The following is a 27,164-nucleotide window of genomic DNA, read 5'->3' on the forward strand; positions in this document are numbered from 1 at the left end:
ATTCCAGTAGGGGTGTAGCCCTGATCTTCCTGGAGTGGATTCCTGCCTCCATCATTCCTATGCAGGCCTACTCCTCCTTTGAATGCCTGGACTGTAGGCTCTCTCCTGGCGACTCAGTGGCTACTATCAACCTGCCACCTGGGCAGATCTGCCTTCCTCTCAGAGTGGGCAGACCTCTTCCTCCCTCCTGGCCTCAACAACTGAACTGGTTACATCCACCTGGATGCTTCCTGTCCTGCCACAGGACTCTTCCGTGACCTTTGCGGCGCTCTCCATATATTCTTCCCTGTGGCCCGATTCACTATGCAAGGCACATTCAATGCTCAGATTTCCTCAGACCTCCCTCTCGAACCCTCGCTCACCACTCCTCTCTCCTGGAGTGACCACTTTCTCCTATCTCTACTCCTCGTGCCAGGACTATCCCCACACTCGACCTGTGAAATGTGGGTCAGTTGAGGCTTTCGCCAACTCTTTCTCTCCCCCTCCTGCACCTCCTTCGCTATCTCAGATACTCTATGCACTTGCCCCTGTCATGAGGGCCCGCATGAAGCCTAAAGCTTAGTACAACTCCTGGTACGACTCGGAGTCACCCTTAAACGCAAGTGTAGGGTGGCTGCGAGAAAATAGTTGGCATCTTGTACATCCTCTAACAAACTGGCCTGCCGCCTGCTCCAAGGAAATACGGACTGTCCTCACTGAGAGGAGAGCTCACACACAAGCCTGCGTTTCTGCAGGATCTAACAACTCAGCCGAACTCATTAAAATATGTAAGGAGCTGGCCAATCCTGCCGCAGTTGCTACTTCACCTGTTCCTTCCCAGGCCCACTGTACGGCCCTGGCTTCTCAGTTCATCTCTAAAACCCAGGACTTCCTGTCCACTTTCAGCTTTTCCTGCTTCTCCCTCCAGTCTCTCCTCTCCCCCTGGCCACGCCACTCACCTTCCTTCCTACCTTCTCTTCCTCTCCTCTGACAAGGTTTCTAGATAAGTCAGATCTATGAAATCCTCATCAAAACAGGTTCCTCCCCGTTCTTCCAAAACCATCAAGGACCAAATGGACACCCTTGCTCCAGCCTTGGCTGACTTCTGCAACCACTTTCGCCTCCGGAACCTTCCCCTCCCCCTGAAGCACTCTTGTCCACCCTCTTCTCAAGAATCCCTCAGCCGACCTCTCCCTTCCGGCTAATTATCGTCCGATCTCCATTACTCCTTACTTGGGCAAACTACTGGAAAAACTGGCCATCTCCCAGCTTAATCTTCACACTGAATCTGTCGGTTGTCTCCATGACCATCAGTCTGGGTTCAGAGCAGCCAGAAGCACAGAACTGCTCTCCTGAATATCAGTGAAGACCTGCTCTCTAACCTGACCCTCTGTCCCCATCCTACTTGATCTCTCCCCTGCCTTTGACACGGGTAACCATGCCTTCCTGCTCAACCAGCTCTGCAATAACCTGGGTATCACTGATCAGGCTCTGCCCTGGCCGACTTTGTTCCTCTCTGACCAACCCTCCCAAGTCAAACTTGGACCATTCCTCTCCTCTCTCCACCTGCAGTGTTCTCCAGGGGTCTAACCTCTGCCTGGTTGCTCAACCAATACCTTGCACCTCTCACCCACTGCATTGCTGCTCTCTGCTGCAACTTCCAGTGCTATGCGGATGACACCCAGTTCACTTTCAGGCTCCCCTCTGCCACCTCTTCTCTCATCCCAGATTGTCTCTGCAATGCTAGAGTGGTGCGCTGCAAATGAGCTCTACCTGAATGCCAGCAAGACGGAGATCCTCCTCATCGGCACACCTGCACCACTCTTTCCCTTCACTCTGGCCAGCCTCCCTTTGCCTTCCTCCTGCTTGTTAAGCAGAAACCTGTGCAGTTCCCTTAAGGACCACTGCAAAAGATTTAAGACTACAGGTGTTGGCAGTAAACCCACTTGGTAGAAGTCTGTACCACCCAGATTTACCTGGTAGCTGTGGCTGAGCAGTCAGACTTCCCTCAAGAAGAGTTAGGAGGTATGCAAAGTATACACAATAGGCACCAAGATACAAAAATACAAGCAAACACTGACCAGAGCTTTGGTATCAAAGTATATAATTATTTAAAAACACACAGTTTGAAACACTCCAGCACTCTTATTGTAAAATATTCTAAACACAGTTACTATTGTAATATATACACCCCTTTTCCCTTATCGGCTAAATCACAGTAAAATACCACTTGTTAGCATACAGAGGTGAGCGCATAAGTAGACTGCACTCTGATAAGTTTGTGAGAAAGGGAGGGAAAAAGACAGAATATGGAAAGGTACACCACTCTAAGGTTCAGGAACACTGTTAGCAAGGCAGAAGAGCAAAAGTCACTGGTGAGCCAAAGTCCAAAGGCTGGGCCCACTCAGAGCAGAGCACAAATGCGCCCAAGATCACAGTTACACTAGGCTTAGAAAGTCTTGCAGAGGGTTCAAAAAGAGTTTAGAGAGGCTTTCAGAAAGTTTAGCCAGTGTGTCCCAGACTAACCCAAGTTCGAAAGCCAGGGGCTAAATCTACCCCGTACAGTCGGTAGCAAGGGAAGCCAGGCGGGACACGGTACCTTAAGTGGGAAGGATCCTCCAGCGGTGGCAGTTGTTACTGGTAGTGGGTGCAAGTTGCGTCGTTGTCCAGGGGAAGAGAAGATCTCGACTTGGAGGAAAGATGAAGGTCGTTGCACTACGAGGGAAGAAACCAGCTGTGGAGTTTTCCGGTTAAAGGTGGTACCTTTGTTTCGCGGTCGTGGTAAAAGGTGGTATCCCGGTTGCCAGGGTGCTTGGCACAGGCAAGGCGGCCACGAGGTACGTCGGGAAGGCGAAAAGACGGTGAAACTGGTTATCCCCACCAGTCAAAGGAAGAAGACTCTCCGGCGGGAGATCTCCTCTGTCGTTGGGAAAAGTGGTGAGGCAGTCCAGCAGGGCTCCACCGGTGGTGGTGTCGTGGCAGGTCGGCTCAGCTTCTCCATCGTCGGATTCTTAGGTCCTGTGGCGACTTCTGAAGTTCCAGTCCCCAAAGCCCTGCTTTTATGCAGCAAACCCCCATTCACTCAGCCTAGCTGTCACTCAAACATGCCGGTCGGCTCACCACTTGGGCCAATAAGGATGGAGTGCGACTTGAGTTGCCTAGGCAACTCAGACAAAGGGTGCCTAAGTTTCCCTCCACCCCTCCTAAGTACCCCAGACAGAGTGGCACCACTTTGGAGGGCTTCTGTGGAGAAGCCCGCCAAAAAGTGGAACAAAGGGCTCGACTTGGGTTGGAGTCACAGAAGAGAACACAAACGCCATTTTAGAATCACCAACCGGAGAATTATTAATTAAATAAACCAGCGGTATGTTCGAGGCTACCGTAAATAATTAAATAAAGATGGTAGCCTAAATCAATCCCATAGGAAAATATTTGCGGTTGAATATAAAAAGTAGTATCCACTGCCACCAGCCAAAACTCGATCAGGGGGGACGGAGACGTGCCCCCTCGACTAACAGACCCCGGGGCAATTGAATTGCCCCCGCCAGTACGTCCACAATATGATGGTTTGTACTGGTTCTGTTCAGAATTTAAGACTAGTAAAGTCAATGGTGACTTTACATGCCCTGGGAGAAAGTAGTCAGTCCCAGGGTATGGAGTCTATACTGGGGGTCACTAGGACACCCCTGTGTCACTGCACTGATGGTGCAGTGTAACGCATCACAAAAACACATGAAGCCCTATGGGGTAAAATACCCCAAAGCCCATTAAACACATCTAGATTCAAAGAAATACACTCAAATCATGCCCAAGAGTGAGGGGAAAAAAAGAGTCTCACTCTTGCCAGGAGAAAAAAATAAACCCCAAAAATCCAGCAAAGCTGCTGGGGGACTCACTAGGTTAGGAAATTCAGCCTAAACAGAGAATTCTCCCTAACACTGCTCCCACCTGTGAGGCTAAGAACCTCAAGGTTATCTTCGACGCCACACTTCTCTCCTCACACCCCAGATATCTAAGAAGTCAAACTACCAACTGCACCTCCTCAGAGGTATTCTTCCTTTCCTTCCCCCACCCCCCCCCAGAAGATCACCATGTCTAGAGTTCTGGTCCTTTCTAGGCTGGACTACTGAAAAAGCCTCTTTTTAAATCTGCCCACTTCTACTCAGTCCTCCGCAACTCTTCTAGAACAGGACTGTGAGACTTAAGCCCAGAGATACATGTCTCCAGCACTAAAATCTCTCCATTGGCTCCCAGTGGCTGCACGGATGAAGTTCAAGATCCTTTGCATGACCCACAAAGCCTTCTGGGGCCTGGGACCAAAATATCTCCAGCTTTCTCTTAAGTATCTTCCTACTTGTGCTCTTCACTCCACCACCTCCAACTCCATGAGGGTCAGTCACTTTACCAAGCAACGAGCTGGGGCAGAACTATCTTCGGCTGGCGCCTCTCTGAAACCTGAGCAGAACCATCTCTGGTTCCAGAAGCAGCTCAAAACTTACCCGTTTGCTTCTTCCTTCTCTCCAACTCTTGCCTGCTGATCTCCTGTCCAATACTACCCTGGTTACCTGGCTACCCTCTTAACTACAGGCCCAGGTCGCTGCCCTCCCAGTTGCACACCTACACTGCCTCCTGGCAACCCCGCACTTGGGGCTGTGTCTGTAACCCTGCAGTCCCCCTACCTGCACTATCCATCACTTGTTCTGCACTTAACCTTACACTGCCACCAGCTGGCCACACGTCTTGGTTTAGATGTTTAGATCATATGTCCTGCACTTACTCCTACCCTTTCCCCCCCGGCACTTTTCTCCCCTACTCTGCATTTGCGCGATCTCAATGTCACTGGCCCTAATAAGATTGTGGTCTAGCGGCCCTCCCCCTTAACCACCCCAGTCTCATCACGCCTTGAAACACTTGTTTATAGGCGTGCTATAAATAACATATCAGATACGAAGAATTGAAGGGGCTGATGTTAACGCCATGAGGTTGATTATCAAGTGCACATTACAAGTCATTCAGGGTCTTATGAGTTACAAGAGCATTTAGAGGAGCGTTTCCCCCAGTAAAAATTACAGTTTAGTGCGAGTCAGTGACTTGATAAAGTGCTTAAACCTTAGCATAATGTTTTGCCACTAAGAAAAGACTACAAAAAAACATGGGTGTAGTTCAAGGATTTATCACTGTTACAATACGATGAATCGGCATTGTTGACAAATGCCGATAAGTATTTATTTTTTTTAAATAAAAGTAACAAGTTAAACCTATGAGATTCACAGTTCAATCACAGGTAATTTTGCCATTTCACAGGTGGCAAAAACCACCTTTAAACGTGTACAAAAATCGCACGACAATAAAATCAGCGTGATGACAGTATAACACCCCAAGCCCAGCCAACGGAATTCCAGGCCGAGGCTGCCAACAGCACATAACTGCTCTCTTGCACTTCTCCAGCTCATCCCACCAACTCTCCCCCCCACCCCTCCCATTTTCTTTCAAAGCTGACCACTCCGGTGACGATAGTGCGCGGTACAAATATCCTTTAGCATTAACATCTATACATGGACACAATATATAAAAGATGTACTTAAGAGAAATATTGTACATTGAAAAACGCATGTGTCAATATCTTAATTATTCCAAAGATGCTCCATGAAGTCAGCTCAAGACTGACCCGCATATTCATTTTTTCAAATTATAAGTCACACACAAACAAATTAATAACAGATTATTGCATATGGCTTACCTCCTTGCCTTTGTTCGTGTCTCCTTCTGCCCACTCCACATTGACGGAGGACTTGCTCATATTAACTGTCATTACGTTCGCATCGTGGATCAACCCTTGGGAAAAGGACACCACAAAGCAGTCATTTCACAACAACACAAGTCGCATGCTTTCACAACACGAAACTACACATCTAAAACTCAAGGTGGTTGGGATTCACCAATCTAGAAAAACATTGAAACATGAGGGCAACAGACACTCTGGGGGTGCTGTCAGATGTGGCACTCAGTTTGAAAACACAGTATATGCACCACCCCTCCCCAATATAAATCATAAGCATTAAATAAGTCCTTAGCATAACCACATTCCGTGAGCACAAACAATAACTTCTTTGGTAGGAGTCGACCTATCTGAACCTTCTGCTTAAACTAATTCAAACGCTTACCTCAACAAATAAAAAAAATAGCTTTATGGCCCTTACACTGGTTCATTAAATGCCCATTTTGAGTGATCAATCATTACTTCCCCATCAAATCCCCATCTGGGCAACCACACTGGACAAATCTGAAATCCAGCACCTCAAGCGGGCTGTATTGCTAGTGTTATATCATTTTAGTTTATGCCTGGATGGTGCACGGGTATTTGCAAGCTTCAGGCTTTAGTCCTCATCCTGGTGCTTTGCCAAGCTGAGGTGACCAGTAGTCCTAGTACCTAGGGAGCAAGTCATCAGGCTGATCATTGACCCAGACATGTCACAGGAAAAGGGCCAGCTAGGAGGTCATGCACAGGTGGCGCCTGCACAGCCTCAGATTCTTGGTTAACTGATCAATCTGAATGCCTTCATACTGCATGGAGTTTCTATAGGCTTCATAATAAAGGCAGAGAACCATCTTAAGTTTCCCATGAGAGGTTCCACTTGGCCAAGAGATGTGTTCACACACTGCTGGGAAGAGAGAATCACAACCGAAGTGGCCGGGGTAATCTGCTTACTCTTCTCATTCAAGCTATATTTACTAGGAAGTAGAGACACAAGAGCTCACTTTGTCAAAGGATTTTGTTTACTCAAATGAATCTCTCAGGAGGCAAGAAAAGAATAGCTCTGGTGTTTGATCACATTCATGCCAGTCAAGTATCCTGGGGTGTAAGGTGCAAGACAGTTTCCACAGGAGGGAAAGGTTTACAGAGCAAGCAGGAACTGCACATAAATTGGTTCAAACTTCTGGCCAGCTGCAGCGCAGTTCTTTCGCCAAAGGCAGCGCAAACTTCTGCATTCTTCTCAATATGGATAAGGTTTCAATGGGGGATGTATGTCAAACACCTATGCAGCACGAGATCCAAGGCGCTAATAGAATTAGCCGAAGACTTTTGACATTTGTCAGGTCTGGCCAGGGCACACTGGCACTCCAGACATCTGGTGGACTACCGCGTTCAGAAACTGCAGAGCAGCCTTTCTACATCTGCAAGAGAAGTGGGGTCCACCGAGCATGGATTGGTTTACTTCCGGTTTGAATGCTCCGGTTCAGAGCTTCTTGTGGAAATATATATTAAATTAACACCAGTTATCTTTCTTTTCTCTGTTATAATGTCACAAAAGGTTTGCTGCGGTCCACAAACAGCAACTCAACCGACGTCAGTTTTAACTTGCAGGCACTGCACTCAAGCGAGTAAATAGCTTGAGTCAAAGTAGCACGTACTACTAGCAGATGATGACCCTTCACCCAAAGTTATGCAGCAAAGGGCAGAAACAAACATGTTCAGCCTCCCCCCCTGCATGCCCATTTGTATTAAACTATTTTTACTCACCTAGCGTTCTATTCACTCAGTGAGTAACCTTTCAAGGACCCGTGTTATTTATATGTCATGCTAACACAGTTAAAAAGACTTATATAAAAGAACCACAAGATTCGGTGAAGACCGAGCCTTCGCGAAACAACTGTTCCCTCTCTGCTCGAGTGCTTTGTTGATGCTAAATAAATGTGACCGTTACTCTGAAAATGTCTCATTCTAAGTTTATATTCCATGTGGGAAGGACCTTTTAGGAGGGGCTTTGGTTGTACATTTATAAACATGCTTAATGCCCAGAGGTTTTAGTGCGGACCTGGTTGCGTGGGTGGGGGGGTGCACAGTAAGGGGGAAATCGAACCTATGTTGCACCATGTCATCTTGCTTCCAAAGCAAGTGCGATGCCCCTGATCCATCCTCCTGAGCCTGCTCCAATTTGCACCTTTTGACATTCACTTGTAAGCCAGACCTCAGCAGCAGTAGCTGCAAAGGTATTTCTTCATACTTGGTACAGTGAGTGAACCAAGCATTTCCCTAGTTTCATTCTCATTGATGGGTACCTAGCAAAGATTAGTCAGGAGCAGGCATGGACAGTCCTGGTAACTCCAATCTGGACTACAGGAGCATGGTTTCCAGTTCTTTTGAAACTTCGCAGGCTTGACATAGAAAAGATGTTCCTGTAATCATTTTTAGGAAAGTCTTTATTCCAACCCTCCTACAGTGTTCATTGATTAAATGTGGTCACCCAAACGCAACTATGCATGTCACCTGCCCTACACCTCTGGATACACCTTCCCACTCCTAAAGCCCACTACAACATCCCCTCAAACAACCTTGCATCCCCACCCCCCTCACTGTAGACAGTTTTCCCCATCCTTCCTAGCCCCTGTGCACCATCCCTATCAACACCTAGCCAGACCTCTGAACTACCCACCACCATGCCTCAACCCTCCGAGACCTTTGCCACCAACCAAACCCCCACCCCACACCACAACTGAGTCGAAGACCTGCAACCGCCCGACCTCTCCTCAGTCCCTAGCCAGCAGCTATGCACCCACTACACTACAGCTCCCCTCCCTTGACCACCTCTGTCAGTTCTATTACACTGCACTGCCCTTCCCAATCAATCTTCTCCCCACCACCAACACCTACCCTCAGACAACCTTCACTATACCAGCCCGACCAAACCTAGACAACCAGGTAAACACTGTTGCCTCTACAAAATCACCTGCCTCTTCTTCAATGCCCGCTCTGTAGCCAAAAACAATATCTGTGATCTCTTAACCTCCAAGAACCCCGATCTTATCTTTATCATCGAGACCTGGTTCTCCGACAACCTCAAGGCTAACTCTCACAAAGCTTTCCCACCCGATTATTTGCTCCTCACCCACAACCGACCTTCCAGAGGAAGCAGAGTCATCCTGCACAAATCTCACATCACCTCCACTGGAAAATAACCATGCACAGCTAACTGCAAATCCCTCCTAGTCACACTCTTGCCTACTCGCTCACACAGCTTCCTTCTAGTCTACAGGCCACCGGGCTATGACAGACACTTCACCAACAGCCTATGTGACTCACTAGCAGCCATTCTAGTTATCAACCCGGAGACTTGAACATCTGGATCGAACTCCAACAACTCCATGACTACCACTGGTCAACAACCTTGAGGCACAATCTCAACCCACACATCAGAGGACCAACACATACTGCTGTCCACACCCTCAATGCCATTTTCAGCTCTTCCGATCTCATCACCACATCCACCCCTCATCTGACAGACCACTGCCATATTTTTCTCCATCCTCGCACTACTGATACCCCCCTCATACCATCCTCTACAGCTACATCTCAGTGCAAGTGCTGAAACAAATTCAAGGTACTACAGGATCTGGCCGAGGCGCTACTAGGTGTCCGCCTGACCACAGTTCGACCCTTACCCATAGAGCTCTTCGACTCCTGGCTAAACTACTCCCCCATTCCCCTAACCCCCCTCCAAGTCTGCCTACCCCCAAATGGTTCAACCCCACTCCTGAAGACTAAAAACCCTCAACTGCTCCCTTGTGCGCAAATGGCAAGCTTCCAGAACACCGCCCATGTTACGGACAGCTACGAGTTTGACCCGGTTAGTACAACTGCGATGGCCTGGCCAACCTATGGAAAAAGATTGGGGTATCAGTCCCATACCACAGGGACCTCCCTCTCTGGAACTGTACCTCCCTTAGCCAGAGAGGACATTGGTTCCCAAAAGGTCTGTGTGCAATATGGGTTTCACACGTTAGGGGCAATGAACGCAGAAGGTAATTTAATATCCACCAACAAGATCCCATTGCCCATACAGCACAAAACCTTGCTATGGTTACAACATGTAGGCTTGCGGAAGGAATGTAAAAGGCAAGGGAAGGGCTTCCTGGTGGATATTGGGATACATCTTAACTGCAAGCAAAAACCGTGGCTTGGTGTCCTCCATGAACCGTATGATCCAGAACTGCTCTATAATGTCACAGTCCAATGCTCGCTCTAAATGGGCAAGGGGCATGCAGGTGGACATCACAGCTGACCCTTGGGTGGACATGTACAACACCTTGCACGACTGTGCACACAACTCAAGATTCCAGCTGATATAATTGAAAGTGCAGTGCTGCACCGCTATCACTATACACCATTGATGGGACATGTCCCAGATGCAATAGTGCTAATGCCAAATGCTTCACATGTGGGACTGACCATTGCTTGCACCTTTTTGAAAAGGTGTGGGTCAGACGTCAGAAATGACAGACAGAAATGTTGCCCTCTTACCAATGCACTATTTGTTTCATGTTTTTGAGCCTACTCTAGGTTGCATGAGCAAATTTGTAAATCTCTCTCCTTGCCAAGCGTTGTATTTTGTTGTGGTGGATGAGTGTCAGAATCCTTACAGCAGATCACTGGCTAAGGGACGTAGTGTGGGCCAATGACATGGAACAATCTGCAGTTATGCAACCGCCAAATCCAACCCAAGACATTTGAGGCCCACTCAAAGTATCTTTGCGCACATCTCCGCCAGATGCAGTATCTGCATTATTGCCATTCCATGTTACTGTCAGGTACCCTCTGCCATGTAGCGTGTCATACCTCTTGTATTTTCTGTCCATCTTTGTCGCTATAAGTAGAATCATAATGTGATGATATAAACCAAGATTTTTTTAAATTAGTGTATGGGTTTTGTTTTATTTCCTAAAAATAGGAAGATAAATATTCTGCCAGTCGCCCACTAACCAAAAAAGCCTACACAAATACAGTAAAATAGATAAGGTGTCTATCCTTTGTCACCTCCTGCACTCAGTTCAGACCAGAAATCGGCAGCACATGCCACACAACTGAGCTTTCCTATATGGTTATAGGATTAGAAGCGAGCCTGTCCCCCCCACCCCCCATGCCGAATATTTACAGTCATTATGGGGCACAAAGAACTGATCTAGGTTTGGGGATGTTTTTAAATACATCTTTTACTGGTTTCAACTTTCCTCCTAAATCTATGAAATACAGCACCACTCATCCCATGCCAACAGGCCGTCTCATTCAATCAAGTAAAAATTGCTAATTTTACAGCACTTTGGGGTGTGGAGTGGTATCCGGCCTGAAGTTTGATAGATACACACCATACATTATTTGTAAATCAAGACGACATACCCATCAGTAGGGCCAACCCCCTCTGGCACACAGAATTGAAAGATAACATAAGGAAAGGTAGTAGATCTCTAGGAACCTTGCATTTTGTGGGTGTGGTCCCCTCTAGACTGCAGGGAATATCTGTCCACTAGTCCAATGCAACGTACACTAACCTGATTGATACGCAGTAACGGAGGAAAGGGCACTCAAAGCAATCGTAAGAAAGGTGGATCTTATAAAACGAGCTGAAACCATTAATAAGGAATTACCCAAGTAATAATGGAGGACTTTGCGCTGGCTCAATGAGGAGTAGAGATATTGGCCCTGTATAAATGTAATTATTGTATCACTTGTCACTAAACATATTTACTAACCATGTTTTACTGCACATGAATACTTTACGGTAGGGATCTGCATCCTTTGGCTCTCCAGATGTACAGGACTAGATCTCCCATCAGCCCTAAGCATTACTGTCATCAGTGACGGATCATTGAAGTCGTATTCCAAAACACATGCAGTAAGTAACAGGTTGCAGAACCCTGCTATAGGCAAAGTATTATGCACAACACAAACTTCAATGGCGAAGATCATTTTAAAACCATAATCTACTCATGTGGCGAGAGGATGTCACAGACAAATATTGGAATCTGAAATTCGCTTAGCCAGGTTCGATACCACTTGTGTTACTTTACTGCACTTACACATGGTCAATCCTGCATAAAGCTGTATAGGCCCCATCTAGCCTGTATGCATAAAGTCAGTTTGATCCGAGACCACCTTCTGCTGATGTGCGATTATAAAGGGGGCCCGACTACTCTTGGAAAAACCTCATCCTCTGGCCATCCGCATCATGTTTAAATATATCTGGAAGCATGAGGGTTTACATCTGCAATGCACTGCTTTATTATCTATTCTGAGCTAGATTGCTAACCAAGGCGGTTTGATTCACTATGGTCCTTTTTCATTTTCTCGTTACTGAGAAACGCAGATCCATAGTGCCGCATCCTTAAGGAGTTGTGTTTCGAATCACTTAACCAAAACTAGGAAGTGTCAAAAGTTCTGTTAAGAAAGTAAGAAACATCACAATGCAATGTGTTTGTTTCAGGGCAGTGGTGGTTGGGTTATGAAGACAGCACTACAAGGATTAAACTTTATGGACTAAACTACTTTCTTGAAGACTTTGTTGTGCGAGATGCAGATAAAAAGACCACCACCTTAACAATAAGAATTTCTGAAGCCTATAGGACACTTACATGGACATCTCAATAAGTCACTTTCAGCCATCAAAACCAGGCAGGTCTTCCTGCCAGAAATGTCAGCCTGCTGAAAGACTTCTTGGCGAAGTGGAACACAATTTCTAGCATTTTCTTAACGTTATTGGTGAGCATCCCCACCCCCTTTAGAAAATTGAAGAAAAAGACTTCTCTATATCATTCTGCACAGGTATTATTGTATTTATGTTAAATGTATTTGTACCGCGCACCATAACCAACAGAGTTGGTCCCCAGGCGCTCTGGTAGATCTGCAAACGAGAAGGTGGGATGGGTTATTAGGTGAAGCAAGAGTAGGATAGTGAGAGTGGTGTTCTGTTGGCAGCTTCAACTCGGTATACACCGGGTGCTGCGCTTTGGTGCGAGTATCGGATCGATGTTAGTCCTAGTGTGCTGTTGGTGTTGCTTATGTGTTGTTGCACTGTTGTGAAGTGTGTGTGTGGGTTGTTGTGCGAGAGATGGGTGAGATTTTTGAGTGAAAAGTCTGCAGAAATGCTGAGTTTTTTTGTTAGTGGGTTGTATGAGGTTTAACAGGTTAACATTCAGGACTCCGTCTGAGTGTGGCGCTCGCCAATCTTCCCAATTTCATCAGGGTGGGTGATGGGGGTTACACCTGGCAGGGTTTTTGTGTGAGGCGCTCCCTGTGCTGTTCTAGCGTGCTCTGTAGGTGTTCTAATTGCTTGGAGCCGTTCTATTCTAGCGAGCTCTGAAGGGGTTCTAATGCTAAGGGATTGATTGTGTGTTGGGTGTCTATTCTCCTCCTTGGGTGCTGGGGTGGTGTAGTGGACTCCTCTCACAAACTTTCTATCTAAATGCGTATGCTGGCGGTTTGGATATGGTACTTCCGGGAGGGAGTGGATGAGTCATTTAAGGGCATTCGTCACGGGCCCAGTATGTGATCAATCTTTGGTGACCTTTTGTGGCCATTTACAATGATACCTTATGGTCTGTCATGGGGCCCATTATTTGGATTCAGTGCTTGTCCATTTTGGGAATGACAGAGGTTGGTGTCATTTTCATCGCTTAATGAGGTGGGGAATTCTAGTGCGTCGCTGTTGTGGTTATGCTGTGAAGAGCCATGATTTGAGGAGTTTCCTGAATGCTTGGTGGTTTGTGTTCCATATATTCTTAGGTAGGTCATTCCAGGTTTTCGGTACCTGGAGAGAGAAAGAGGATCCTCTGAGTTTTCTTCTGTTATAGGTTTTTGGTTCCGGACGGATGTCGGTGCTTGATCTCAGTGTTCTTGTCGGTTGATGTAGGTGTAGTTTATCGTTTAGGAATTCTGCGCCTTGTTTGTGTATTGCTCTGTGCATGATGTACATGGACTTGAATAATATTTTGTGTTTTAATAGTAGCCAGTGTAGTATTTTTAGCGCGGGTGTGATGTGTTCTCTTCTGGGTAGCTTGAGGAGGAGTCTGGCTGCCGCATTTTGTATGCGTTTTTTTAGAAGTCGTTCGGGCATGCCAAGGTATAGGCTAGTGGCGTAGTCTACTCTGGACATGATCGGAGCGATGATGGCAAGTGTTTTGTTGGCGAACAGGAACGGTAGGATTCTTTTTGCTGCTCGCAGGAGGAAGAAACATTCGAGTAGAGCATTTCCTTGTGGCTCTAGAGTGTGGTTATTATTATCCATCAGGACCCCTAGGTTTTTTAACAGTTGATGGTGCTGGTGTGGTGCCGAGCTCTCTTGGTCAGGGGATGTAGCTGATGTCATAGTAGGGCGGTGTTCGTTATCTCTAGTCCTTCTAATCTCTTTATGAGGATGTCGTGGTTGACAGTGTCGAAAGGTACGGACAGATAGAGGAGAATCAGGGCGATACTGTTGTCTGAGTCTGCGTTCATTTCTAGGTCATCTCATATTGAGAGAGCTGATTTTGTTCCCCTCATTGGTCCCAAACCAACTTGTGCCTGGTCTAGTAGGCAGTGCTCTATGAAGTTTTGGGTTGTTTTGTAGACGTACGTTTCTAGCAGTTTGGCTATGTAGGGTATGTTGGAAATGGGTCTGTAGTTGGATAAGTCCTCTAGGTTTCCTGCTGTGTCCGAGTAGAAGCTTGATGTAAGCTGATTTGAAGGCCTGTGGTACTTTACCTGTTGAGATTGAGAGGTTCAGGAGATTCCGGTGGTATTCGATGGGGGTTCCTTGTTTGAGAATTGTTTTGTATATGTCCGGGGGGCAAGGGTCTTCAGAAGAGCCTGATTTGTTGCTTTGGTTTACCAGTTTGACGAAAGTCTTCACTGATATTTCTGAGAAGCTTCGTCGCTTGTTTGGATGTTCGTCGGTGTGGGTGGGGTTTGAAGTGCGATTGCTTGGCCTGTTTTGTATGGTGGTTTTGTTGTCTAAGTCATCGCAAAGTTTCATTGATGGAATTGGCGTGTTGCTGCAGCCCGGTGTTTTTTTAAAATTTCGTTTATGATTTTGAAGAGTTCTTTTTTGGGCGTTTGGTGCTCTGAAGATTCGGTTATCAGTGTTTCCTCTTCGCTTTTTGTTTTTCCTTTATATGAGCGGATCTGTTGCAGGAATTGCAATTTGTTTGCAGTGGTGTTGTTGGTCCTCCATTCAGATTCTAGTTTTTGCTTTTTTCTTTTCATGGCGCTTTTTTCTGTTTTCTTATGTGATGGTGTGAAGGGTTTTTCTTTGGCGATGTTGTTGCGATCCAGTTTTGGAATAGGGCAACTTTTTTGTCTAGGTCAGCTTCTTCCATGGTTGTTACTTGTGGTTTGCAGAGTTCCAGAAGTTCAGTTAGGTTGGAGTTTATGGTTCTCCAATTTCTTATGATCGGTGGTTTTTGTTGCTTTTTTGCTGGCGCGGCCGTTGTGATTATGAATGGAATGATGAGGTGGTCACTCCAGAGTATTTGAATTGGGGGTGCCGTGGTGATGAGATCCTTGTTGGCGAAGATTGCGTCAAGTGTGTGCCCTGCCGAGTGTGTTGCTCCTTTGACTAGTAGGTTCATGGCTGCTAGTTGGGCGGTTAAGGATGTGTGGTTGTGGTTTCTTCTTCGAACCAGATGTTGAAATCTGAGGATCATCATCAGATGGTTGTACTTGATGGCCAGGATGGTGATTGCTTCCATGAAGGAGTCTATGAAAGTTGCATTGTAGGTTGGTGGTCTGTATATCAGTATGAATTTCAGGTTAGTTTTGGGGTTTACTGATAGCCGTAGTAGTAAGGATTCGCATTTATCAATGTCTAGTGGATCTTCCATTTTGATGACCCTTTGATGTTCCTTGTGGATGATTGCTAGCCCCCGCCCTCCTCTCTTTTGGATTTCCTATTTGCTTGTATGCATTTGAAGTCTTCAGGCAGGCAGTTGTTGAGGGTGATCTTGTAGTTGCCGTTTAGCCATGTTTCGGTTACAAATAGGAGGTCTATGCCTCCCGATTGGAGGTCATATATTTCGGTTGATTGTTTGGACATTGACCTTGCATTTATTAAGTTAGTGGATTCTCTGGCTGTGACCGTTTTGTTATTTGTTGTTCAGGCTTGTAGTTGTCCGATCGTGGTGTTTCCGCATTGATGTTGGTAGGATGAAGAACGGAGACAGCTGCTTCTTCATTGAAGTGGTCCAATAGGTTGATAACAGGGCTGATCAGTTGTGGTGTTTCTGCTGTGATGCTGCTTGGTTGAAGATCAGCGATGGCTTCATCGAGTCCGATTGGTAGGTCGGAGGTAGCATTGTTGTCGGAACTTCGTCGTATTGTGTGGGATGTTGTGGAAATCGATGGTGCCCCTCTGTTCTTGTGATGTAGGGGGTAATGGGTTGGAGCCATCCCACTCCGAGAGCGCCAGTCTTTTTTTCCCGGGTGTTTCAGGAAATTCTTTGTATGTCTCAAGGTTTCCGTGTTGAGGTGTCAGTGTTCCGTGGTTGTCGCGAGGTAAGGTGTGAGGAATAGGGATTTCTCTTACAAACTTTGTTCCGGTTATGACTGCGTTAGGCCCGTAGCCTTACAGCGAGGCTGCTTCTTCTCGGTTCCGTCAGTGTTGTGTGTTCACGTCCCTTGTTGCACGATCTTGCTCTTTCTCTGCGTCCTTTCCTGGGTCGGGCCATTTTTCAGTTTAAGGTGCAGACGTAGTAGGGTAGTTGGTACTCTATGCTGTGTTGTGCGGGCGCAGTAATCTTGGTTTTTCCTTCTCTGGATGCACTAGGGTGCTCTCCAGCTCAGTCTGTCCTTTGTCGTTGGGTAGGGTGCGTTTGAGGGTGCACTGTCGGGGAGGGTTATGGACGTTCGATGGTCTAGTGGAATGGGACTCAATTAAGCTAGGTAGTGATGGGTTTCCGGGATCCATGGAGTACTGAACTAAGCACAGTTAGATTGGGGGCCCTGTATATTGGGAGAAAGGCTTAAGCCCAAGAAGGCTACAGTTCTGGACCTAACAGCTAGATTTGAGGGTCTGCCGAAACAGTGGAGCACGATACCAAGCACGGCTAGACCAGAAGGTCCCTCATCATGGGAGAGGCCCACGTCTAGGAGAGCAACAGGGTATCAGACTAAACGCAGCTAGTTTTGAGGTCAGTTGAAGCAGTACTGTCTGACACCAAACACAGTTATATTTGACGGTCAGCCGAAACAGTGGAGCACGATACCAAGCACAGATAGACTCGAGGGTCCTGCACAGTAGGAAAGAGGCCCACGCCTAGGAGAGCAACAGGGTATCACACTAAGCAACTATATATGAGGGTCAGTTGACAGTACTGTATGATACCAAACACAGCTAGATCTGAGGGTCAGTGAAGCACAATACCAAATACAGCTAGATCTGCGAGTCCTGCACAGTGGACGTCTCTCTAAACGCAGTTCACCGCGGTGGGCTAGCCATGTAGGTTCAGGGGGGACATGTACTAGTTGAGTGAGTTTGAGGGGCACAGCTAGGACTTACTCCCTTAATGCAATCTGGCCACAGATGTCCTGCTAGATTTGAGAGACAGGCCTCTCAATGCAATCTGAGTATCAGACAATGCGATCTGGACACAAAACCCAACTGGATTTGAGAAACCTGCGTAGTGGGAGGGCGGCCCATCAATGCAATCTAAACATCATACAATGCATTTTGGCGACAGAACCCCTGCTAAATTTGAGAGCCCTGTATTGTCTACACAGAGGAAGGGGGTCTGTACCTAGCCAGATTGGTACAGTATTAAATAATGATTAAGTTTGAGGGAAAGAGATGCAGAGGGGGTAATCACTTTGTTTACTATGGGTTTGTTAAGTGGCTCGGAATCTAGGGTAGAGTAGTAGCTCTACTCCTGAGCCAGGCCACTCCCATCTTACTGGTCCTTGTGGATGATTGACCACTGGCCACTGCTTCACCTGCCGACACCTCCTGGAGCCGCCTCCGCTGGAGCCGCCCATGGCCTTGGGGCCCTTAGCCGATGGGTTGCACGGGAAGAAGGGCTGCCCTGGGGAGACCGTTAGGGAGAATGCTCTGTATAGGCTAATTTCCCAAACCTAGTGAGTCCCTCAGCAGCTTTGCTGGATTTTTGGGGTTTATTTTTTCTCCTGCTAAGAGTGAGACTCTTTCTCCCACTCTTAAACATGATTTGAGATATCCCTTGACTTTGTAATATGTTTTATGGGCTATGGGGTCTTTTACTCCATAGGGTTTCATGCGTTTTTGGTAAGTGTGTTACACAGCACCCTCAGTGCAGTAACACAGGGGTATCATAGTGACCCCCAAACAGACCGACTACTGTCTCCCGGGGCATGTAAAGTCACCATTGACTTCACTAGTCTTAAATTGTGAACAGAACCAGTACAAACCATCAGATTGTGGAAGTACTGGTAGGGGTAATTATATTGCCCCTGGGTCTGTTTTGCAAGGGGGCACTGTGCAGTCCCCCCTCGTCGAGTTTCTGGCTGGTGGCAGTGGTTACCACGCGAAATATTCCACCGTAATAGTTCCTATGGGATTTTCCCATTCATTTTAAAAACGCACCACTTTTTTTGGTGCAATGTTAAAGATACCGCCAGGTTATTTATTTAATATTAATTCCCTGATTGGGTCTTTTTGCCAGGACTCAGTTTTAAAATGGTGTTTGTGTTCGCCTCTGTAACTCCAACCCAAGTCGAGCCCTTTGTTCCACTTTTTGGCGGGCTTCTGCACAGAAGCCTCCAAAAGTAGTGCCACTCTGTCTGGGTCTACAGGATGTGTGTGTGTGGGGGGTGGGGGTGGGGGAGGGTTTAGGCACCCTGGACTGAGTTGCCTCGGCAACTCAAGTCGCACTCGTGCGATTGGCCCATGTTTGAGTGACAGCTAGGAGTAATGAATGGGGGTTTTCTGCATAAAAGCAGGGCTTTGGGGACTGGAACTTCAGAAGTCGCCACAGGACCAAAGAATCCGAAGAGGGAGAAGCTGAGTCGACCTGCAACGACGACACCACCGGTGGAACCCTACTGAACGCCTCACCACTTCCCGACAGAGAAGATCTTCATTCCGGAGCGTCTTCTTCCTCTGAACTGGTGGAGCTAACCAGTTCACCCTCTTTTCGCCTTCCTGGATCGTCTCGTGGTCGAATCGCCCGTGCCAAGCACCCCAGCGGCCGGATAGCCACGCTTCACCACTACCGCGAATAAAAGGGTTGTACCTTTAACGGGGAAACTCCGGGGCTGGTTTCTTCCCTGGCAGTGCAACGACCTCCAGCTTTCCTCCACGTCAAGATCTTCTCTTCCCCTGGACGAAGCACCGACTTGCACCCGCTGCCAGGCATCAACTGCCCCCTCTGGAGCTTTCTCACCATTTCAGGTACTGTGTTCCGCCTGGTCTCCCTTGCAACAGACTGTTCAAGGTGTCCCGTAAATCCTTGACTTTCTATCCTGGGGTGACCTGGGACCTGCTAACTAACTTTCTCTGAACTGATCCAATCCTTTTTGAACTATCTGCAAAGACTTAAAATATAATTCAACTGTGTGATCTTGGACACATTCCGCCTGGCTCTCTCCAAGAGTGGGCCTGGCCTATTAACTTTCTTGCTCTAACAGTAGACTCTGCCTTTTCTGACTTGCTGTGGTTCTTTTAAAAGTGTTGGTATTGTGTGCTTTCCTAATTCTGCCTTTTCCCTCCCTTTTCTAACTAACTTATTGGAGTGCCATCTTAGGGTAAGCGCTCACCTCTGTCTGCAAATAAGTGGTGTTTTAATTAAGACTTGTTCAATAAGTAATCAGGGATGTATATATATATTGATAGTGACCGTTTGAATTTGCTTGCCATATTAGTGTTAGTGTATTTTACAAGTGTGTTTTAAATAATTATATACTTTTTATACCAAAGCTCTGGTCAGTGTTTGCTTGTGCCACTGTATCTCTGTACCTATTTTGTATACTCTATATACTGTCTAATTCTTCTTGAGAGAAGTCGGGCTGTTCAGCCACAGCTACCAGGTACATCTGGGTGGTACAGACTGCTGCCAATTGGGTTTACTGCCAACACCTGTAGTCCTAAGCCTTTTGCAGTGGTCCCTAAGGGAACTGCACAGGTTTCTGCCTAACAGACCAGTGATGAAGGCTGAGAGGACCAATGAGAGTGGTGCTGGGCGGGTCAGGAGGTGGGAGGGGAACCATGAAGATGGTGCGGGGTGGGAGCGGGCCGCTGGGGGGGTTGGAAAGGCCTTGGGGCTTGCACCAATTTGAAGAAAAAAGGTGGTCCTAGGAGGGCCTTGCCACTCACCGTGCTCCTCTGGAAATGGAGCCGGTGAATTCAGGCACATCTCTGCCTTCGTTGCAGAGGGTCCTATGGAACAAAGAGCAGTTCTGGGTGGGTTGGAAAGGCCTCAGGGCCTACAGATATTTGGGAATTAGGGTGCTCCTAGGAGGGCCCTGCCACTCCCCACCTCTAGAGTCTCTCCAGTCCCGGGCACCCCCACCAGTCCTCTCTCATACTTGCCTCAGGGCCCTACTCCCACCCACTGTAACTGCACTTAGAATAACCCAAAAGAGTGGCTGGCTCTGCACTAAACCAAGTCTCTGCGGACTGGGTGAACTTGGACCTCCCCCTCCCTATGACCCATGCACTTGCAAGACCCAAATGCAACGTCCCTGATGATTGTCCGTTCTCCCTAGTCTTCTCCCCTTAATTGCACTGTTAAACTGCAGCATGGCTGTCAGGCCTATTTGCTCGTCTCAACCGTTATAAATGTATTTTTGCGCACTTACAAACTCCTGTGCAGACTATTATCATTTCAGAATTTCAAGGGCTCTGAGCGACTGTTTCTCACCTCTTGTTGCCACCCTCCTTGAGCGCTTTGAAACACTTCGTGTATAAGCGCTGTATAAATACAATGCTACAATGATGGAAAAGGACCAGGCTAATGGGATTCTTTGAGCGCAGTAGGCAAATTAATTAGATGGACATAGCTACAACTAGCTGGACAATGGGTGCCTTGGCATTTCTCAAGTAGAAAATGAAATGTTCACATGTAACACACAATAGCCAAGAAAGGTACAAGTTTGCATTGTCTCATCCAAAGAAATATATTGATGTTCTAGGTTTGCCAAATAGAGTAATTGCAGCATTTCCTACTATATTTTGAACAATGTTATCTAAATACAAATGGGGGCAATTTCTTGTAAAATAACACTGCTCCCTCGAATTTAGAGAGATTTACAGAAATTAATAGCTCAGCAAAAGATCTGGGTCTAAATGGCCATTTCTAACCACGGAGCAAGGCGACTATAACCGTCACTAAGACACAACATCGCTATACTAAGGGGTACTTCGATAAACTTACTTCAAATGCAGTAAAATCAAGAACCCTGTCAAGTGTACTCTGCGCTTTAACAAAAGCCCAGCACTGGTAATGCTGTGCCGTGACACCACAGATCGCCAAATAGTGCCTTGTAACACCAACAATTATTTCATCGGCTCCATAGCCCATTTTGTTTTAGGCTTCCCGTTACATTTAGGAGGGACACTGCGAAGGTCTTCATTTGGGCATTTCCTGGGATGTCAACTCTGACTCTGCAGAGAGTTAAAACTACTTTTGTTAATACAATGGCTATCCTGGGGCCCTTGTTTGACAGTGCCATGTTAAGTTCCCATGTAACTTCTTGGTGCGGATGAGTGTGTACTGGCTATGCTCCCAAACCACAGCCTCAATTCCTGCATGACAGAACTAGTGCCGCCCGTTAGCAATGTTGTGCTAAAAATGTTTTTCCTATGCTAGCTGTATCCAGTATGGGGCCGAGATAAACATCTTCCAGGTTGTGGTGGAGGTTATAGGGAGAGTGCAACAGGCACTAAAACGACACAGACTGTATTAATCTAACACACGGTTCGACATTTAGAGGTGCTGGGAGCCATTTAGCTCCTGCTGGAGAGCCTGGTTGGCTTGAAAACAGTTAACAGGCGCTACTTTTGGCTGTCCAGGTAACTGGTGCCTTTCGAATATGCATAGATGACATGAGCATTTTAGAATGCCAATAATTAGTACACATTTTAACGCAATTAATCATTCATATTGGGCAAAGTTAAAGTGTGCATCTCATATGGAAGTCAGATTTGCAGTGTGCTGGGTTCTCCAGCGGTAGATCCTGCCTACTCTGGGATGCCCGAAACCTAGCGGCTGGTTTTACCTCCAGCTAATGGGAATACTGATTTCAAACCCTGCACATCTCATGGTCGACATTTCAGAGTAACTGGGCTCTTAGAACGCAGCAGCAGAAATCTGTCCTATATCAAGGTCCAACCGAATACCCTTGGCATGAGATGCTGGCAGGATACATGACCCACATATACTGGTCTGCTTTCCTGAATCGAAGCTATTACCACAACCGACCGGACGCAGTGGCCTTTTCAATAAAAAGTGTTAAATACGAAATCGTTAAAAGGAAACGCTGCACAATGTTTTATAAAAAGCAATGGCTAAGGCAGCACTCAGACATGAGAAGGGAAAAAAAAGTTGTTTCCCCACTTGTCCATAGGACTAAATGCCTTTATAATCTTGTTCAACAACGAACAAGATACCTCGGGCGTCAAGTAGTACGATCTCCACAACCCGGTTTGATTATTAAAATTCATTTTTATTTTATTCATAAATACTCAAGTGACTTCACTCCTGGAAAATCCCTTTTCTCTATACAGTATGGAGTAAAACAGCCCCACTTCAATTTATCTGAAACACGGCCCTCAAAGTGTTAGGAAAGATTTCATTTATGTGCAATTTTCCCTCCATTTATGGACCCCCGCCCCAAACTTCTTGCTTTTGTTTGGCTATCCTAACCTGACTTTTTCCAGTGGAGCCCAGCCTTCACCTGAACACGCCTGGGCGTTTGGTCACTTGTTCTGGGGAAACTGACCGTCAGTACTGGGAAACTAGGTTTCCCTTGCCATTTCTTGGTAACTTAGTGCACAATGTACCTTACAGTACAGTGCGCTGGGGTCCCTTTTTGTTTTATGGCCGTAGACACCCTCTAAGGATTTGTTGGTGATCGTACGAGTGTGCCTGGGACGAACTAGTGGCAGCAGTTACTTTTTATAATAATGTTTTACTTCTTTTTACTGAGTTAAAACGCTTTTGGCTTAAGACTGGCCAGGTCCTACACACAGAAACAGACTTGTGAAACTGCCAGAGATGCTTTGCAAGGTTTTGGCACCCTTTCTGCTGTCCCGTCGGACCCCTGCTTGCTTTCTTTGATCAAGAAGGCCTGCCAAGGGGCTTCACCCCTTTAGAGTACTGGAAACAACTACTCTCTGCACCCTCTGCTTACCCACCGAACAAACCCCTTCGACAGTGTTCCTGGGCCATCCAGTCAACAGTCCAGCTCTACCTCAGAGAAACCCGCAGCACCGCCGCTGTCTTGGATGCAGACCCGACACTTGGGGACACGGCTCGCTTGTGGTCCCGTGCATTCTCCCGTCAAATTTCACAGGCCTAGCTCCTCTGGGTCCCTAATTAGTGCGTAATGCTGCCTACATACACAAATCCTGCATCACTACCTGGTGGTGACGGTCGCTATAGATCCCCTGCTGTTCTGCTCTTCTTCAGCCTGAAGCCAGCTGCACTGTAATTATCTTCATACCTCTTTCGGAAGCAGAGGAAAGCCAACTGACCCTTCACGGACGATCGTTCACCGCAGCGCCACAAAACAGCAGGTCTCGAACATACTAACAACCACGACTAAACTGGCGCAGTTTGGTCCGGACTGTGCCGAGGGTCGGTGAGTGCTTGCATCACTTATCAGTAGCCTTCTGGCACAGGCAATCATTTACGCACAAGTAGCCCTTAAAGGTAGTCGAACATGGCTGGGTTAGTTTGCGCTCCCTAGATATTCTCTCCATTTGAGCACTGCTTTGTCGCCAAGGGCAGAGCCTACTCGAACAGTGGGAACCAATTCTTAATAGCCTCAAGCCCCTTCCCAACTTGCTACAGCCCTTCCAAGAAGATCTGCTTTTTGTTAGTTTGCGCGATCGTTTTTTTTTTTTTTTTACACACACACACACACACACACACACACACACACACACCTGTACTGTTGGGCACAAGGCGAACTCGAAAGTTAGGGAACGAACTTACCCAGTGCCCTTTGTGTGCCAACTTAACCCTCATTGCAGTAGATAGATATTTGTGTGAAAACTGTTTTCACATTGCAAAGTTACTTGTGTCCAATTGGTCCAGCCAACAATAGATTTAGATAGAAGTAAATTTGTGGTTCGTTGCTGTATGTGCTCATTGTGGGCTTCCAATTACTCTCACCTCTCCTGAGAGTCGTGACCGCCTGCCAAGTTACCTAGATTTGTCTGGCTTGTCCAGAAGGTTCCACAGTGTCACTAAACCGAGGGTGGCCTCCTAAACTTCTGCCCACCAGGTCAGAGTTTAGAAATCCATCTTAACACAAGATGGCTTTTAGTGGGCTGGTCTTTTATAAAAAAAAAGTAAAAGGAGTAGCCATGGGCACAAAATATGCCCCAGCCCTGGCAAATCTTTATGGGCCTCTTTGAAGATAATGTTATATACAAAGAGGAAGCATACACAACTGATACAATGGATGCGGTTTGATGTACTAGTCATTTGGAAAGGGACAGGAACAATTTCGAGAATTTACGGACAGAATAAATGACAATCAATTTGTTATACAATTCACCATAACATGCAATTCAAAATCCATAAATTTCCTAGACCTTACAATCTATGTGGAGAATAACAGACTAAGCACATGAAATTTCAGAAAAGAAACCGTAGTTAATTCCACACTTCATGCTAATAGCTGCCACAACAATTTTCAACATCCCAACTGAGAATTCGTGCGAGCATGAAGAAACTGTAGGCACAAAATATCCGACTAGGAATGTACACTTCTCAAATCCAGATTTCTTGAAAGAGGCTACACAGAAGAATGTGTCAAACAGGATTACAATAAGAGCAAAGACTTGGCTCAAGAGCAAACGTTAGCACCCAGCAGAAAGTAAAAAGATTGCGAGCAACAATTAAAATTAGGTTTGTGATGATATTCAGTAGTAATCATCAGAAGATTAACAAAATCTTCTGAAGACACTGGCATATCTTAAAGTTAGATGAACATTTTAGAGACCATGTGGTTGACAAACCTAAAATCATATTTAAAAGCAGAAACATTGAAAAACAAGCTCAGTCCGTCACTGCTACCAGACATTAAGGATCCAACCAAGTTGACCTAGTTACTGTTGGGGAGAATTCTCATGAATGGCTGATTTCCCTGACCTAATGAGTCCCTCAGCAGCTTTGCTGGATTTCTGGGATTTATTCTTCTCACCTGGTAAGAGTGAGAGCCTTTTTCCCACTCTTACATTTGTTTTGTCTTGTGTGTTTTTACCATTTTGTGCGGTCTTGGGCTCTGGAGCCTCACCTACTCCAGGAGCACCACTTTGTGTGCGTTACAGCACCTTCAGTGCAGTGACACATGGTTTTCTTTGAGACTTCCCACAGGACAGCCACCCTGCTGTGTGATTGACAGCCAGGCTGTATGAATGGGAGAAAACTGCATAAAAAACAAGTCTCTGGGACTGGAAAGACAGTCGCCAAAGGAACGAAAGAACCAACGAGGAACTGAAGAGGACCCCTACCATGACTGAACCTCCCGATGAAGCCCTACTGCAGGTCCGAATCCGACGACAGAAGATCCTCCAGGAAACTTCTTCCCTAGAGCTGGTGGAACCAACCAGTTTGCCCGAACTGCAAGCCAGGGCCCCTCCTCTGGTCGAATTCGCTGTACAGAGCTACAGTGGGCCGGATAGCCAGGAAGGTCAGACCCTGCTTGGGTTTTAAAGGAGTGCTCCTTTTATTTATTTTGCTCTGCTGCTGGATTCTCCCCTGGGGGGCGCAGGACCCTCCAGTCTTCCTACTTCATGTCAGTCCGACAGTCGCTTCAGGAACCGTGAGCCTGCAGGACCACCAGGAACATCTGCCGCTGCTATAGCTCCCTCTCCGTTTCAAGGTACTGTGCAAATCCGGTTGCTCGTTTCATTGAACCACAGTAAAAGTGTTTAAAATGTTTTGCCAATCCGAGGGCTTGTTCTCTTCTAACTAACTTTTTTACCAACCAACCTCAGCCGGAATCTGTGCCACGAACTTTACCGCGAACTACCCTGAAATGTGTGATCTTGAGCAAAAGACTTGACCCATTGACTTTGGCCCCAAGCCTTTTCCTGCTGATGATCTCGCTGAAGTTACTCTTGTTCAAGTGCCCCGAGTACTTACCTGTTGGTTTGCCTAATGGTCTGATAACTTTCTTTCCCTTTTAAATTGCTGGAGTGCCATTTTGCTCCCACTTCATTTTTTGAGCTTAACTTGTCTGGAATTTAAGGGAAGTGGTGTGGTGTATTTATGATTGCGATTTTTAACGCAATTATAATAGTGAAATGTTATACACCTGCTGAGTAAATATATATTCTTTTACTTAGAAACCATGAGTCAGTGTTTGTGTGAATCATAGTAATTGCTGTCCTTTGTGTAACTATTTGATACTGCTAACTTACTCTTGAGATAAGTCTGGCTGCTCTGCTACCAATTTACCTGTAGTACAGGCTTGTACCAAAGGTGAAATTGTACTGTCACTTGTAGTCTTAATTGTGTATGGTGTTCCCAAATGCTGCCTAACAGTTACAACCACAAAACAAGGGTTTTCAAAAGTGTGGCGACTGCATCATGTGCAAATTTGACCACAAAGGAACTAGCAAGTTTTTTGACATCAATGGCAAAGAGATAAAAATCAAAGTAATAAACTGCCGAACCAAGTACATGGTTTATGGTATCCAATGTGTATGCAATAAAGTATACATAGGCAGTACCATTAGGAAATTGCAAACTCGCATTTGGGAACATCTGGTGAAGATAAGGAGCCAGGACCCAAGACGGTCCTTAGCCTCTCATTAGCAAAGGTCACATCAAATGGAGAATAAACCACATCCATGGTACTCCACCATGCTGGCTAGTATGGGGATGTCTGAAACTTGTATTTGACATTACAAACTCTTTGCAGCAAACGGCAAAAAAGTTTCACTGTGAATGGCTGGTTTTTTGTGTGGCAGCATTGCACCAAATATAAAGTGTGCTTATGGTGACGGGGAACTCTTTAAAGACAGAACTGGTAAATATTTTGTCACCCGTCACTATGGGGTGAGTACATTTCTTTTAGGTCGAGTGTGTAAACTAAGGAACTCTCCCTGCAGGTCTGGGGGGATTTTTTTTTTAAGGATTTGCCAGGCCTGGTTATGTGGTATAGAGGTTTTGATTGATGTCTAAAACGCACTCTGAATGGGAAACGCTTCTCGAAAGTACCCAAGGAGACTGAT

General features: G+C 46.4%; 1 protein-coding gene across 2 annotated transcripts in view; it reads right to left on the bottom strand.

Moving 5' to 3' along the window:
• KIF2C (kinesin family member 2C) overlaps positions 1-27,164 on the bottom strand; it is a 1,350,025-nt gene that overhangs the window by 1,308,569 nt on the left and 14,292 nt on the right. For both annotated transcript variants that reach the window (XM_069642340.1, XM_069642339.1), the window contains exon 2: positions 5,720-5,814. In XM_069642340.1, the coding sequence (XP_069498441.1) occupies positions 5,720-5,814 (95 nt within the window). The remainder of the gene's footprint in view (positions 1-5,719; positions 5,815-27,164) is intronic.

Source organism: Ambystoma mexicanum, chromosome 1q, assembly GCF_040938575.1.
Source record: "Ambystoma mexicanum isolate Mex_15411 chromosome 1q, UKY_AmexF1_1, whole genome shotgun sequence".
NCBI lineage: Eukaryota > Metazoa > Chordata > Amphibia > Caudata > Ambystomatidae > Ambystoma > Ambystoma mexicanum.